We start from the raw sequence: 17,381 nt of genomic DNA on the forward strand, positions 1-17,381 counted from the left end.
AACGACACATCAAAAGTAACTCAATATTACTTGAAACTATATTTTTTTATATCCAAAAATAATCAAAATTGAGTCTTAAAAGAGTAAATCAAGTATATGTGAAATCAAATTAGGTACTATTTGTATCAATTTAGGTAGCACGTTTTTTATTCACAAATCTCATCATCAAATAACATTCAATATTATCTTCGAACTATGTATTTTGACATACTCAATCGAATTTGAGTATTTAGAAGGTAAAATCAAGTATTTGTGGACTCGAATTATGTATTATTTGTATTAATTTAAGTATCACATTTTTACTTCACGAATTTCATCGTCGATGTCACTTAATATTAACTTCAAATTATATTTTGGCATTCTCAAATAATTGGATATGAATATTTACGGGGTAAAATCATTTATTTATAGACTCTAATTAGATACTATTTTTACCAATTTAAGTATCACATTTTAACTTCACAAATGACACCATCAAACGTCACTTAATATTACTTGAAACTTAAGTATTTTTTTACACATTTGAAGTATTCAAATAGCCAAATCAAATATTTGGAACCCCAAAATAGGTATTTTATCGATCAAAATAAGTACTTTTTTCTAATTCAACAATGAGTGAGAAACTGTGTTTTTTCAAAAATTAGATGATATGAATAAGTCATCTTAATGCATTTCCAATTAAAAGACCAACAATTATTGAATTTATTGTGATAGCTCGAAGATCCAGTATTTTCTTAAACATTTGGAGTATTTATAGAGTCAAATCAAACATTTGAACTCCAAAATAGGTATTTTGTAGGTCAAAATAAATATTTAATCTTATTTCATGATGAGTGATGAACTATGTTTTTTTTAAAAAAATAAAATGACATGAATAAGTCATCATAATGTATTTTTCATTAAAAGACCAACAATGACTGAATTTATGATCAATACTCGAAAATACAGTATTTTCTTATATATTTGGAGTATTCAAAGAGCGAAATCAAGTATCTGAAACCCCATAATAGGTACTTTGTATGTCAAAATAAGTATTTACTTTTATTCCATGATAATTGAGAAACAATATTTTTTAAAAATTATATTTTAAATGGAAAAGACACATCTAATGTTTGTGAATAAAATAATATATTTATTTAAATAATATAAAGGGTAAAAATGTAAATTTTGTCTTATAAGGATTAAAACTAAAAGTATATATTTTTCAGGTACTGATTCTTAAAAAAATATGTCTAGGTACTGAATCTTAATTGAAATGTTGGCAGATGCATTTTTCTTAAATTTACCGATAATATTTTTTACATTATTATTATTATTTTTTGAACGGAATATTTTTTACATTATAAATAATTTAAATAAAAAAAATTATATCTCACAAAATTAATTCATCGTACCATCAATAATTTTTGTACGTAAATTCTCTAAAATTGATAAATCGACATAAATTTATGTAAATAGAATTTTTTTTCACGACTTGTAACTAGAATTGTTGCACAGAGTGGTGAACAAATATTTTTATAAAGATTCTTCTGGATAATTTTTTATAAAACTATATAGTTTTAATTTTTTTATGATATATTATTTAAATTTGAATAAGATTGAGTAATAAAAGAAATTTTATGATGTCGTGTGTATATTTAAAAAGTAATTTTTAATGAGAAGAAAGAAATATAAACATTGATGTTTTATGCGTTATGTAACTATCCGTGAATATCTATGTGATCATTCGTTTGATAAAAGATTTATTTATTAAATATATAATTTTGATATTTTTTATATTTCATAAATAGAATTATCATAACGATGTTCATATAAATATATATAATGTGTGATATATTATATATATAATATAAATGTGTTTTATCCAATCCAAAAATTAAAATTTATAGCTGTACGACGGATGAAGATGACGTGTCGCTGAAATCCTTCCCCAACTTGAGCTGGATTTGGCACGTGACGCACCTGTCAACACACATTCCACGCGCTCTTTTGCATACACGTGGCCAATTTGATCCATAGTAAATTTCTTTTTACTTAAAATAAATAAAAATATAAATAGGTCATTAATGTCCTGATTTAATAAATATTAATATTTTATTAACTGATTAGAAATCATAATTTGAAAAACGATCGTTTGCAAAAAAAATAAGGGACTATTAGAACCTAAAACTGTGTACATCAATGAGTTATCACTCAACTATTTGATGATATGATGAAAAATATCAAAATTGTATATCCAATGATTGAGTATCACTTCATTGATGGGCACAGAAGTTGACACGGTTGACGAAAAATATAACAAAACTGTGTTATTCGTGATATTACTCGTGTATACGAACATGGATTATGAAAAGTAAAATAAGTCGATTTTTCGCCAAGCTTATTGAACCAACCGAATGTTTCATTAAAATTCAATACCACATGCTCGTATAAAAATTTTATAAGTTCATTGTAAACCATGTCATTTCAATCTATTAATTTGGTCTTTTCGGAAAATAACAGAAAATAGAATAAATCGAAATAATCAGTTCTTAATTATACCCACAGAAAATGTCCAAACACTAGACAAATGCCTAACATTACATTACCTCTACATAACAGTCTGTGTCACCCAGGATGTATGTCTACGAGATCATCTCACAAAAGACATATTCATACTCATGAGTATAATACATGTATGATATTCTCTTAATATTTTTGTTTTTCCCCCTCTAACTTTTTGAATACAACTATAACTAAGAATGTTGATATAAAAAACCAAGTTTCTTCATCTTAATATATATTAAATTTTATTTCATTAATTACATTCTCTGAAGGTGCACTTTTGAAATATGTGAATTTTAATTAAAATTTATTATTTACAATGAATATCATTCAAATCTACGTAGATCACTATTGGAGTATTGGTTTGCTGGAATGAAATGAAATAAGGTTGATTGGTATAAGAATAAATGAAAAAAGGAATGAGATAAAATTATTTTTATACTAAAAAAAATAGCCTTTGATTAAAAAAATTAAAATAATTTACTACTATATTGTTGTTGTTATTACTAGTATTAAATTATAACTATCATCATCATTATTTCTTTAATATTTGTTTGTTATTATTAAATAATAATAATTATTGTTGTTGTTATCGTAAAATTATTATTATTGTTTTATTAATGTAGTATTTATTATTATCATTATCATTATTTATTAAAAATAAATGATAAAGATTTACAACCAAAAGAATTTAAAAAGATTTGACTCCCCCAGAAAACGCACAAATTAGGTAGCGTTTCAGAAAGAGCTCATCTTCCTTGAGATTATCAAGAAGTATCATATTTGCATTGGCCTAATATTAGGGTACTGCTGGTACATACAAATCGATCAGCGAAACTTATAAGGTGAATACACACGAGTTATGGCCAAATCAATACATTATGTTATTTGGCATGATCCTGTAGATGATCTCTGAGATGTCCGTGGGTACTCGAATCTGTAAAATTGCAACAGCTTCACAAATTAGTAGTTACTGGCACAAGCATCTTTTTGCCAAAAACAGTTCCCTTACAGTGGAATGAATCTCAGAATATAAGGTTTAAGGCAAGACCAAGCGGGTGCTCATTCGCAACAGTTGTTTCGAAGACGCTCCTACCATTTGAACAAACTTGCGAGGGAGTGAACATGGTGTACAAAAACTCATGAGGGTTGTTACATCTACATATCGTGACAATATAATTTCTATTTCCTAACCAAGAGTTTCCTTTATCTTTGTCCTTTGGGCTTCAGTCAACGAAGTGGGAAAAAGAACTTCAAACTTGACATATAAATCACCCTTCTTTTTACTAAAATGTAATGGCATTCCTTCGCCTTTAAACTTCCTCACTTCCTTAGGATTAGTGATACCCTGATGAAGCCACAAAAATTTTCATCTTTCACTTGTTATTTGATAAAATAAAAGGGGACTCAACGGAGATAAAATATAATATATGAAAATTAATGCAAACTACAAAGTATAGCCAACACTAACCTTGAAGCTAATGTCTACCAAATGCTCGTCGAGGTGTTTGATGGTCTTCTCAAAACCAACAAGTGCTTGCACCTGAGAAATGTAGAGGTAAAATTAAAAAATGTGACCGGTGCACAATTGGCTCCAACAAAACAGCATCCTATAACCAGAATCATCTGATCAAATGATCCTGAACACAATGAGAGTTGGTGATTCGAAGAGGGTGCGAGATCAAAATGGTCCGAACAACCGTACCAGAGTAACAGTGATAGTTGTGTGCAGATCATTGCCTTCCCTTCTGAAACGATCATGAGGCGCTGCATGGATGCGAAACTGCCCAAAACATTAAAACCCGATCAAGAAAGAGAATGCTTAATAGATCTGCACAAAGTAAGTTGAAAGTGTTCTATTTCTGTCACCACATCATAAACACCAATGATAGAAATCAAACCTTCAAATCTCCAGCTTCTCCATCAACTTTTGGTTCACCGTCCTCGTAAAATAATACCTCCTGTAAGATAAATTGGTGTGAGCTCTTTTCTGAAACCCAATAAAATTAATGCAATTAAGATGAGGTGCATTATACATTAGAATATTTTATAGAAACATTTATTTATTGCATAGTTACAATGACATGTTGATTACAAAATATCATCATGATGAAATTTTTTGAAGAACTCTAAAATTTATTCCCGAATAATCAACATATGCATAGGATATTCCAAAGGCAAATGGAAAAAATTTGGTTATTAGCCCCCTTGGTATTAAGCAGAAAACTCAATTATATGCTCTATAAAGCATTTACAAGGTACGTAATAATATAGGCTATAGCTCTCTGAAGTAGAGTTGCCTGCTGCACAGTGGCAGCAAGGCACAAGAGACCGGTTGCAATGCAACGATGGGGCAAGGCTGTTCCATATACACATCAAGACACGAATAATCTTTCGCTGATGCAAGGCATGCGACAGAAATATAAAATCAAAGAGAAAAAACTCACCTGTCCATCCTGCATTCCTTTCTCGATATCCACGGTAATAAAATCACTCTCCCTTTCAAATTTTACATTAGGACACAGTTCACAGACCTGGAAACCAATAAAACCACTTAGTTGGATGATTTACACAACAGAAGGAAAAAAAGAGGAATCGGATGTTACTTAATGATGTTTCTGATAAGGAAATGACATGCCTGCTCCGTCATTTGCTGAAACATCCCTGGACCAATTTGCTTGTGATAAACCTCATTTCTACAGTTGCATTGTCGCTTCCCTGAGGCTGGTTTTAGTACATTTTTCACCCTCCAAACCTGACAAATTTCAGCATGAACACATCAGCGAACCAAAACAATGTTATGATGGTACTTTTATCACACCAAGTGATTTGGGCCAGAATAGTGAGCCGCAGAACAAGGCTCCATAGTTGGAAAACCACCCATTAATATTGTTCACGAGAGAAGAGTCTAAAAAAGGGAGTAGAGGGGCATTACACGAAGGGAGACAAGGGGAATAAATTCTGTAAGAGGCAGTATAGGGAAGTTCATGCTGTTGTAGTTTTATTTGGTTAGCCAGTGATTTGGGGAGGGAGTTGAGAGAAACACTTTTTCTTGTTAGTGGGGTTTCTTTTTTCCGCGAGTTGAATCAAGTCATATTTCAATTTCACACATTTAATAAATTTATAAGATATAATATAATAACTCCGCGAATCATTACTCCCTGTTTGGTTCATTATTAGTGATCTGCAGTTTGATACTGAAATATCACATTTCTGGACAAATTTAGCCACATTTCAAATTACCCAAGTTTGTGGTCGAAATGGAAGAAGAAAGATACAATTGGAGGTTATGGACCATGTTTCTCCCGGGGACAGGTAAACCTCTGTGATAATGTATAATTGTAATTAAATAGTTCAGCTAAAAATAACATGATGATGGAAAGCATCAACTTTGTTAATATAAAAAATATTTAATATTTTGCACTTTACAGGAATATAATGAATGAAGTATTTTGAGCAAAGAAATCAAATTTAAACATGATTGTTTCTTGCCAACTATATCAAGATTAAGTACCTTCATAGTACCCCCCATATACAGATCCTCAAGAGAAGCATCCAACTCAACTATCACATCATCTCCTTTCAGTATTTTCTCTTCCTCTTGCACAGACCTCCACCAAAAAAACTGAAAACATTGCCTTGTCAGCAAGGATGTATAGATACTCAAAGTTTTGAGTTAGTTAACCAATAACAAAGGCCACCATATTCCGGAAAACATTCGTGAGATATAATAAAAATTACGAAAAGAAAAGATCAGGCAACCTAATCACCAGTTGGGGAATATTCTCCATGGTAATTCACAAGTAGTCATTCGTACTGGTGACAATTCAAATTAATTAGAAAAACTTTACTGAACACAGACAGCACTGCAGTTGCTGCCTCAGAGAAATTAAAGCAAGGCAAATTTTTTAAAATTAAGATCTCAAATTCCAATAATTGCCACCATAAGTGGATAGAGTGAAGTCATGACACATGTTTGAGCTTTCTTGCAATGAATTCTAATTTCCGGGAGAGTTTCTCTCCCCGAGATGAAATTTGAGTTCAGTACGATTTATGATTAGAGTAACAGAACAGATAGACAAGCAATTATCCCCAAGAAATGAAACAGAAAAAAGATAGAACGTCAAACAGCTTCCAATTTCCGAATTTGAAGGGTACATAGGTCGGCAGTATAACGGCGAATTTCTCAAGTAGAAGATAAAAGTTACTCGGGTTAGACATAAAGCCATAACTCAAATGCAAAAAATTCATCTACATTACTTCTTGCACCACAAAACCTCTAATTTACTTTCCAAAGGTTTCAACCAATAGATAGATACAGAGAATACCAAGCATACCCCAGTTAAGATCACAGCACCTGCAATCATCATCTACTAAAGCAAAATGAACGAATGGATGAATTTGCAGCTGAATAATCAAAATATATCCAAGCGACAGCAATAATGTGTTATAAACAATAATAAACCGAACACGATGAAGCAACTTACGAGCTAAAAATATCTTGAATATTCATCCCTCCTCTGCCCCCACCAGCAGCATGTTGTTTGAGACCGTCTTCACCGTATTTATCATATATATCTCTCTTTTCTCCATCAGATAGCACTTCATAAGCTACAAAATCAAACCACTTAAACCAATCAAAACTTAATGACCGTTACACCAACTCTAATAAAATTTTTATTTAAGCTAAAAACTAAGCAAAAAACAACGAATTGTCAGGGAAATGGATAACAACCATTATTGATTTCTGCAAATTTCTTATTTGCCTCTTCATTTCCCGGATTTTTATCTGGGTGATACTTCAATGCCAGCTTTCTATAAGCACGCTTTATTTGATCATCTGAGGCACCTCTGGGCACTTGAAGAATATCGTAATAACTCTTCCTGTTGAAAACAAAAATCATATAAAGATTCAAATTAACTCATTCCAACAAAAAAAAGAAGAAGAAAAGAAAACCGTATAATATCAACACTTACCCAGCACAGACAATCAGAAAATACGATAATAAGCACGAAAGGAGCAACAATTTTGATCTCCGATGCGCCATTTTGTTCCGGCAGAAACATTAAAACTATCACCCAAACTAGATTAGGGTTTCAGATTGGCCGCCAGACAAATTCAAAATTAAACTTTGGGAGTTTTCATGGATTGACGAACTCATGCAAGCGTGGTCGTGAGGAAACCGACCAATCAGAGTGCGCATCAACTCGTTTGAACCAATTACAACTCGCCACATGGATAAAAGTCTTCGTCCTTTCAATGATTAAATTTAAAAAGAAAAAGAAAAGAAAAGAATAGAAAAGAAAAGTGGACTTGCACTGGAAATATGGGCTTTATATTCTTCCCGAGAACGGCCCACCCAATTTTAACCCAAATATCTATGTGAAGAAATGTAATTTTCAATTTCAATCAATATACGGTGAAAATATAATTAATTTTATGTTCCGATATATTGTAATTGAATTAGTTTAATTAATTCCATAAACACGACACATATAGCATAACTCTTGCAAACTGTAGGTGTCAAAATCAGGCACGACCCATCAACCCGACACGATTCAACCCGAAAAAAATTAGGTTTGGGTTTGAGGTTTTCGGGTTCGGGTCAGATCGGATTGGACCCGATAGCTGACCCGAAAAAAATGATCGGGTTGGGTTGGGATCGGGTTGACCCGAAAATTTTTTTTAAAAAAATTTAAAATTTATAACTAATAAATATTGTCTATATTTTAATATATTGTATGTTTGAAAAAATATTTATTGTATATTTATATCGTAAATTTTCATAATTTTTTATTTATTTTAAACATTTTTATTTTTTAATTAATTGTTTATTTGATTTAATAAATATACTTTATTTTTCTGCAATTAGATTTTCAAAATTTAAATCATACATGTTAGAGAGATTTTATTATTATGTATTTAAATTAAAATATTAGTGTTTTTTAAATTTTATTTAATTTTTTAAAAAAAATTATAAAAAATTCAAAATCAGGTTATACGGGTTGATCGGGTTCAGGTTCGAGTTGAGAGTTTTCGGATTGGATTGAGTTCGGGTTGGGATCAGGTTGAGCAATTTTTGAATAGTATTGTTGCTCCTCCCGACCCAACCCACCTTATCCACCCGAATTGACACCCCTACGTAGTTCAAACTTTTTCATATCGTCGTTCAAAATTCTAGCGTATTTCACAATTTCTATTATTTCTCGTCTACTTTTATTATAATTTCAATGTTTTGTAATTTTTTATTGATTTGTATATATATAATTATGTTGAGATTTTATTTTTCCAAATTTCATCATTTAGTTTTAATATCGTGTTTGTTTAGAAAATTATAATAAACAATCAAATTTAATATCAGTTTTGCTTAAATTCATAAATATATTTTTTTTGAATATATTTTTACACTAATCGTGGTTGATAAACTGCTCGCAATATCTACAAAGAAAATTTAACTCTATATTATTCATTATTACCATTAAGAAAAGTGGTGTTGAACGTGGGAGATTGTCGCCCCGTCAGGCGGCGACCGACGGTACAGCAGCCACGTCGGGTAAAGTGCAACACAGCCGTCGTGGCAGACTCGGCAGCCGCACAAACTCCAGCCTAGCTAATGATCTCGCTTTTAATTAATGAAATAAAAAAATCTGCAATAAATATGATCGCTGACACGCATTATATATGCACATATCCAGCCTTTTCACTTCATATATTTTGATATAATTGTTTCAAAATTAAATATAATCCTAGCTCGACTATACACGACAACTCACGCATCTACGGAATATAAAATAATCACATCGCCATATATGTCTATGTATACACACACACACTGACACACACGTACGTCTGTGTGTGTCTAATTAGCTAGTTTGGTGGTACGTGGTTCTGGAAATATGGGGAGATCTCCGTGCTGTGAGAAAGTGGGTTTGAGAAGAGGAAGATGGACCGCAGAAGAAGATGAAAAGCTTAAAAATTATATTTTAGTCAACGGAGAAGGATCGTGGAAGTCATTGCCCAAGAATGCGGGTGATCATTTTTTATTCCATCTTTATTTTTTTTATATTTTCACAAGATTCGAACCCGATCGAGCTTATATGTGATCTCGTATATTATGAAGGTTTACTTCGGTGTGGGAAGAGTTGCAGGCTGCGATGGATGAATTATTTGAGATCCAATCTGAAAAGAGGCAAATTTTCAGCAGAAGAAGATGAGATCATCATCAATCTTCATGCATCCATGGGAAATAGGTCTGTGTTTTTCCATGACTTTGAAGAAAGAAAGTAAAATGTACATTTATATGAAACTTCTTTTATCACGAAACATCAAACGACATGTTATGAGATCGATATTTGAATGAAAGGATCAATCTTTGAGATGTAATAAACTAAATTGTATTTTCCCAATTTTTTTAATACGCAGTTTGAAAGATTAACCAACGGAAAGATTTTAATTTGTTAGGTGGTCTGTTATAGCTGGGTTGTTGCCAGGTCGAACCGACAATGAGATAAAGAACTACTGGAACTCTCATTTAGGTAGAAGAATAGACAGTTACCGGAAACCGAACCCCAACTTTGTCCCGCCGCCGGCAATAGCCGCAGCAGCCAAGGCTGCAGGAAAGCGAACCGCGACCACCGGATCATCCGTAAAGAAGACAAAACCCCCTAAAAATCATAACTCGGGTAACTCAAAACCATGCAGAACCCCGACTCCATTACACAAAGAGGAATCATGCAGCACCATTTCCTGGGAAGCAAACAAAGGTGAAAACGGGAATGCTTCGATGGATAGTTTGACGCCATGGGAAGATCCATTAACGGAGCTGGGAGTATGCGAGCTAGGATTGGGAATGGACAGCCAGATTCTGTCCCTAGATGACTTTTGGACTGATGCTGATGGGATCTTGCCGACCATGGGAGAAGCGAAGATGGAAAAGGACAACAGGGAATGTCCCGACGGTGATAAGTCAGTAAATATGTCTGGGAATAGTATTAATCCAAGATCTTTGGAGATTAATGGTGGAGAAAATTGGCACGACGTGGGTTCTCCGGTAAATTACAGTAGCGGAGTTGGCTGGGATTTGGATTTGGATTTGGACTGGGACTGGGGAAATGAAAAATGGGGACAAGAACCGAACACGTCGTCGCCACGGCTTAGGGTGAACAGTCATGATGACATGGGAGCATGGATTTTATCCCAATAATTATTAACGTAATTCAGTATATCCTTGATCATGTAGTTCATTTATATGTACGTGGGATCCAAATGTCAGGTTTTGTCGGTATCATAAGAGCCAAGTTTTGCTAATACAAGGATCTGAAAAGCAAACGCGCCTTTGTTTTTCGCTGGCTATATGTATTTCTAAGCTTTGTCAAGTCATCGTATTCAATCTGATGCAATAATTTCTCATTCGGTACTTTGTTTATACAATTATTATTCAATATCAATGTTTGCCTCCATACATGTTAGTGGGGGAAAACGATTTTGTCTGAGAGAAACATTCGCCCAAACAACGTAACTTTACATCCCTTTTGTCTGCAAATATTGAAAGGGAAATGTACGTGTTTTGATGCTTTCGCATTTAATTCTAAAAAGAGAGCCACAACTATTTAAATAAATGCAATGAAACATTAGATGAATCGGGAAGTCCCGGTTGGAACGTGGGCAATTACTTCGCATTGGTGGCCGCCTCCCCATTTAATTGAAAATTAATTGGTAAAAACGACATCTTTTGACCTATATATATATATAATATGATATGTCGGAAAATCGTGTTTTCATCCCTTTTAGCTCAACCCAATATTTCGTGAGCCTTTGGCGAAATTTGGCGAGTTCACGAGCTCGTGAATTTTATATATTTTTTATATATAATACGATATATTTGGAGCCAATTGAACTTTTATTTTTATGCAATAGTTTGAATAATTCATAAACATTCTCATATATTTCAAGTCGAGCTAAGGATTGAGAGTTAATTCGATCTAAAATAAGCTAAAAAAATAAATTTTTGAACCCCAAATTGAGCTCGATCATAAGCTTAAAAATATTCGTGCTATACAGTTTAATTCACAAACCTAGTTTCAAATAGGGATGACAATGGGGTGAGGCATCCCCACCCCCAATCTCAGTTTTTTTCTAATCGGGGATTCCCCATTTAATTCCCATGGGGATTAAGTCCGCATTGGACCCCATACTCGGTTCTATCAATTAGACCTGAAAATTCTCATTTCGACTTCGCTGACATTAAATCTTTATCATAGTCCCCATCTTCGCTTCAAATAATCTAAAAATGATAACGAGGTAGGTCAGATTTAACATCATTATCTCTGACCTGAAGTGAATTAAATCATTATCCTCATATATGCTTCAAATATAAGTTGAATTAACGGAAAAAAAAAAGTCTTCAAATACTTAAAGAATATTGATACAACAATCCAATTACATATATAAATACTAATATTACTTAAACAATACAAATTTTTGTAATTCATAAATTTAATAAACAAAAAATTGAAACCACGCAATTAACATGAGATTATGAGTTGGATCATAAACGAGATTTGAATGTTATGAATTTGATTTTTTTTGTTAATTATTAAGAAAAATCGTTATAATTATTAGTGGTAATGATATTTTTATCAAGGTCCAAGGGTATGTTTGAGGATGTGGATAACATTCTCATACACGATCTAGATAGGGATGTTAATGGGCCTGTTTTGGGCCGAGTATCAGATTCTTCGTCGGATTCGGATTAAATTTTCCTCCATAGTCCCCAATTTGCTTCGGGAATTTTTCAAATCCTCAAACCCGTTCCATTTCGGGTTTTTCAACCTCACAGGAAAAATTTCCATCTTTAGTTACAGCCCCGCCGGGAAACTGCCATCTCTAGTTAAAAACGTGGAACAATTTAAAACTGAATAAATCATATAGTTTTGTTTGCTGGACAATATCGATGAGGTCTTTTTCAATATTGAAATTTATTCACCGGCTGCGGCATTGCTGGTACGACTGGATCAGAGACTTCGGAGCCCAATAAGACCGAAACTAAATACTTTTATCCCAGTAAGATGCTTGGGCCTCCCATCCAAAATTAGGTCGAATTTGTTCGGTCATTCACGGCCCAATTCATTGGCGCCTGTGTCCGTTCATGTACTATTGAGCTATTCGAAAACCACCAAGAGGCCCGACCACGCGAGCGGCGCGTTGTCTGGACGTACGACGGCGTGAGACTCCTGGTTGACGCATTCTAGCACGTAGCAGAAATCGATAATGAAATCGAAACTGGCAGCATCCATTTCTCCGTTATCTGCTGGTAAGACCTTAAATATTCTGTGCTCACCGAACCATATCATTTTCTTCTTTTTGCGGGTTTTTAAAGCTTCTAACTCGAATGATTCAGCTGTATCGCACATAATTTGTACTTCAAATTCATCAAGATCGATTGTGGCTCTTTTTGGACTCCACCATCCCCAAATTATCTGCAGGTAAATATGAATAAAATAGGTGAATTTTTACGTGGCGACTGCAATAATTTTTTAAAAAATTTATTGTTATTTATTTCGTGCCATTAGCGTGATATTTGGTGATCAGTACCGGTAATTTTCAATCACACACACATTACATCCCGATGAGGAAGATGAAGTGAAGTTTATGTATTTGTTTACTCTTGCCTCTGTATTGGTTTTGTTGGCTAACATTTCTTTTTAGAAATATGTTGATTTCCAAATTTTCATGCCGTGTAAATGTCACATGGTGTGCTATGGGTTTAAATCATGCCGAAGAGATGTGGTTTAGATTATATTTCGAGTCTCACTGGTGATTGTTGTGATCTATCTTTAGAAATTTGTCGACGAGAAGTTTTCCAGGTTATCCAAAATCGATTTTGATTTGGTTTGTTCAGAAGCTTTTTGTCATGCCACAAATACATGTTTGTTATTATGATCTCTCCGCCACAGCCTAGTGTAACTAATGTATATTGGGTTTGATGAGTCCAAATTGCTGCAAAGTCTCTATTCTTTGAACTGCACTGAAACTTTGGATAATTACATGAAATTGAAATAGCTTGGTCGTAGGAGATTCCTAGAAAAATCAGATTCAAAGAATTTTTGGATGTGCGGCGTATGTGAAATATTTTAAACAATGCATGCAACTTTAGCCATTTGTTGTTTATTAATTAAAGTTCTTATCTTGATCACTGAAAAGATTTAAAACCTCAAGTAGGGCAGCATACTCTTCTGTGATTGAGGATGACTCCTTCTTGGAATTGGGCCCCGAAACATCTGACTGCCCTGCCAAGCAAATAAGATTGGTTACAGAGAAACCTGAATATTTTCTGGTATGCACTTCCAACTTCTTCATTGATTTTTCCAGTAAATGTTTTGAATTCTCATTGTGATTTTTCGTGACCATTTTGTTCAAATTTGGCATTATTCTGTAAATGCTCCTAGTTTAGGTAAATGTTTTGAATTCTCATCGTGATTTCTCACTGTTCTTTATCTAGAGATGCTGATGAAAATTTTATACTCTTCAAAATCACTGTATGTTTGTTGTTCTTTATGTCCACAGAAACCTGATCCCTTTAGAAAAGGATTGGCTAGCCGGTCCAATTCTTCAGATAACAGGCCAAAGTCAAAGGCCGCTGTTTCGGCACCCTTCAGAGCTTCTCCAACTTCTCGTCCCAAGCTTGGTGAGAATAGTGATGCTTCTATATGGCCTGATGAATCTAGCGAAATATCTGACATGGAAAGTTCACGCTCCATAGCCATCAAGAACATATGCTCTACAGTTGGTCTTTATGAGCTCGTAGAGGCCATTTCAGTATTTGGAAAGGTCACGGGTGCTTTGTTTGTGAATGGTTCCAATGGTTTAAAGTGTTGTCATATCAAATTCGAGGTAATTATTGTTGTTTTTCTTTCTCGTCCTTACTGTTGTATTTTGTTATGGCATAAGCTTGTCTCCACTTCTATCATGTTTCTCTTCAGCTCAAGGGTTGTATGTCTTAAGTGTCTCATCCCTTTGTTTTTAAGAGTGCGGACTCCAGCGGGCAAGCAATTTTGGCTGGCAAAATTTCAGTGGGAAGTCAAGAATTTCCAGTTCATCCTCTTGATACCGTGTATGTACTTGCTGTTAGAATCAAGAACATAAGCCAAAACACTTCTGATCATGATATACACCGCATATGTAAATCTGTTGGTGAATTCGTGGGGTTTGCAAGGGTGAGCAAGGATTCTGTAGATGCATTCTTTACCGTGAGGAGTGACAAAATTCATGTAAACATACTTGAGAGGTGAGAATTCTCTACCTCAAGATATGGAATTTAGCAGCATTTATTGTTGCAAGCTTTATCAGTGATAATAAATTGTCACTAGCTTAAAAAGGTTGCATTTCACATGTTTGATCGCTGTTTGGAAAGAGAATGCTTAATAAAGTGAAATCACAATGCTTTATATGTAGTCTAGTGGCGGAGCAGTTGGTTTCCAACAACAAAACGTTGGGTCCAAGTACCACCAGTTGCATACATGGGTTGATTTTTTTTAAGAAAATATGTTTTACCCAATTTCAGCTTCCTTGCGCGCACATGGTTTGGGATCAAAATTTGAAAAGCGTGAACTTAACAGGTATTCATTTTTGGTGTTAGGTTAAACAGTACCATACTCGATGATTGTGGCTGGTCAGCTGATATCCTAAGAAGCAACTCTTCGGATGAGGGAGGCAGATGCAAATTGGAGTCACAGATTTCTGATCAAATATCTGGAATGAGAAGACAAAATATGATGGACAAAATTAACTTGGAGGATTTAGAGACCCTGCTCTTCAGTATACTTCACATTCAAGAACAGGCTCCCCCATCAGATGCTAATGCAGAGTCCTCTTAATTTTCTCTGTTGCCGGTCTATGTAACAGCATTCTGTTGAGTATTGCATGACTTAGAATTCAACACATTGAGCTAAGAATGACTGCCGGTTTCTTTTGTGAAAGGTGACCAACCCCCTTTCTAGATTCGTTTTTTTTTTTAATATATGTTTTTTAAATACATATATACTCCATATCAAGGGAGGTGTCTTGGTAGAGATGTTTTAATGCTTATGGCCTGAGTTCAGTCCGATAAGGTTCACATTTATTCTGTTCATTCTCGTCTCATGAAATTATCCTGTCTCTGGATTTGGTTCCGGCTACCTGCTAACAAAGACGTACTTGATGCCACTACATAAAATTATTCACATACAAAGGCAATATTTCAAAAAGAAGAATAAAATCCAAGTTTCAATTTCATGACAAGGGATATTAACCATCTAATGAGTATAAAATTACTTTCGGACTAAAAAACCTTCATTCGAACATATCTTCGTTGAATTGGTTTGACATAAACTAATTCAGTTGAATACCAAGGTCGTATATTTTAATTGCATAAAAACTTATATGAAACGATCTTACCTATCAATTTTGTGATATTAATATTTTATTTGAGTCACTCATTTTTTATTCAGACTAAATATTCAAGCAGATGTAAGTTAGGTGTAGCCTAATTTTTGTAAGAGTGAGCTGGCCAAGTTTAGGCCTATCTCATTCAGTCATCGGTCCTATTTTAACGCCTCACCAAAGTTCATTTATTATACAATCCTCGCGAGATGTTAAAAAGCTGAATAAAAAATGGTACAATGAAAAAAAAAACCCAATTAAATTGAGAAAAATCCCAAATGTAAAAAGAAAAACTCTATTTAAATATTTATTTCTTTATTATAATTAATATTTTCTCTACTAATATATAGATATTTAGAAAAAGGAAAAAGGGGTGGATATTTCGGAAATAAAGAACGTCCAAAAAGGACGACACTTGCCTGCTTTTTACAGGTACCGGCGTGGGGTCGAGATGTACCAATCCAATTGTAAAAGATACCAATCTATTCAATAATCTTTCCCATGTGAGCATCTGAACACATTGGTCTCCCTATCTAATTAACTCACTACCAAAATTTGCACTTCATACATACCACACCACACCCCATGATATAATAAAACTTAATAGGGTGGGATTTGGGGGCCAGTGAGATCTTGTAGGAAAATAATTATAAGATTTAGTGAGATTTCCACATCTACTCTCCCAAAATTTTTATGGTGTGAGTGTAACTGGAATTGCCCAGACAGTGAGAAAGATATATTCATGTCAGAAAATGGGCAAAACTTTGGTCAGTTCTTGTTGGATGCAGCAGCAGAATTAGTCAATAATCAAACATCAAATCCTGTTATGGACAAAAAGAGTTCCTTTTTTTCTTTTTGACCTTTAAGTTGTTAATGATCACAATAATCATTGAGACAACGATACTCACAAGCTAATCATTTGTTGATGAAATGGTTTGCTGATGGTGTGTGACTAGGATCCAACCTGTGGATCTTGTAAACCTCACGAGCAACAAACCATGATGCTGGTCTTTCCATGTTTCAAGGCATAGTTTCGTGTTATCTTTGGGGGTGATATTAAAGTTCGATCAAATCTCATACATCCAAAAAGTATGTGTCTTGTGACACGGTTTCGCGAATCTTTATCTGTGAGACGAGTCAACCATAACGATATTAATAATAAAAAGCAATATTTTTAGCATAAAGATTAATATTTTTTCTTGGATGACCAAAATAAGAGATCTGTCTCACAAAATACGATCCGTGAGAACGTCTCACACAAGTTTTTGTCAAATAAAAAATACATATGACTTCTTACGGTTATTAGATGAATTTTAGGTCGAAGGATAACATCGAATAAATCCATTTCAGGCATCTTCCCATTGTTGTTGATCCTTTTCAGGCATCCTAGGAATGAGGAAGACTTTGGCATGATTTG

At 33.8% G+C, this 17,381-nt stretch overlaps 2 protein-coding genes and 1 pseudogene across 4 annotated transcripts; 2 read left to right on the forward strand and 1 right to left on the reverse strand.

Annotated features, from left to right (window-relative positions):
• Positions 1–3,472: 3,472 nt before the first annotated feature.
• LOC142529772 (dnaJ protein ERDJ3B-like) lies at positions 3,473–7,765 on the reverse strand (annotated as a pseudogene).
• Positions 7,766–9,313: 1,548 nt separating this feature from the next.
• On the forward strand, positions 9,314–10,928 carry LOC142529742 (uncharacterized). The gene is made up of 3 exons (XM_075635362.1): positions 9,314–9,574; positions 9,666–9,795; positions 10,007–10,928. The coding sequence occupies exons 1-3, from the start codon at positions 9,442–9,444 to the stop codon at positions 10,746–10,748; spliced, it is 1,005 nt and encodes a 334-aa protein (XP_075491477.1). The 5' UTR covers positions 9,314–9,441; the 3' UTR covers positions 10,749–10,928.
• Positions 10,929–12,656: 1,728 nt separating this feature from the next.
• LOC142529741 (uncharacterized) lies at positions 12,657–15,674 on the forward strand. 3 transcript variants are annotated; one of them, XM_075635360.1, is made up of 6 exons: positions 12,657–12,857; positions 12,945–13,029; positions 13,763–13,880; positions 14,111–14,437; positions 14,572–14,831; positions 15,183–15,674. In XM_075635360.1, the coding sequence occupies exons 1-6, from the start codon at positions 12,815–12,817 to the stop codon at positions 15,418–15,420; spliced, it is 1,071 nt and encodes a 356-aa protein (XP_075491475.1). In that variant the 5' UTR covers positions 12,657–12,814; the 3' UTR covers positions 15,421–15,674. The 3 variants fall into 3 exon arrangements, with proteins under 3 accessions (XP_075491475.1, XP_075491474.1, XP_075491476.1); XM_075635359.1 differs by having other exon boundaries at positions 12,658–12,857; positions 13,748–13,880; XM_075635361.1 differs by having other exon boundaries at positions 12,658–12,857; positions 13,766–13,880.
• Positions 15,675–17,381: the final 1,707 nt, after the last annotated feature.

This window comes from Primulina tabacum, chromosome 16 (assembly GCF_025594145.1).
Source record: "Primulina tabacum isolate GXHZ01 chromosome 16, ASM2559414v2, whole genome shotgun sequence".
Lineage (NCBI taxonomy): Eukaryota > Viridiplantae > Streptophyta > Magnoliopsida > Lamiales > Gesneriaceae > Primulina > Primulina tabacum.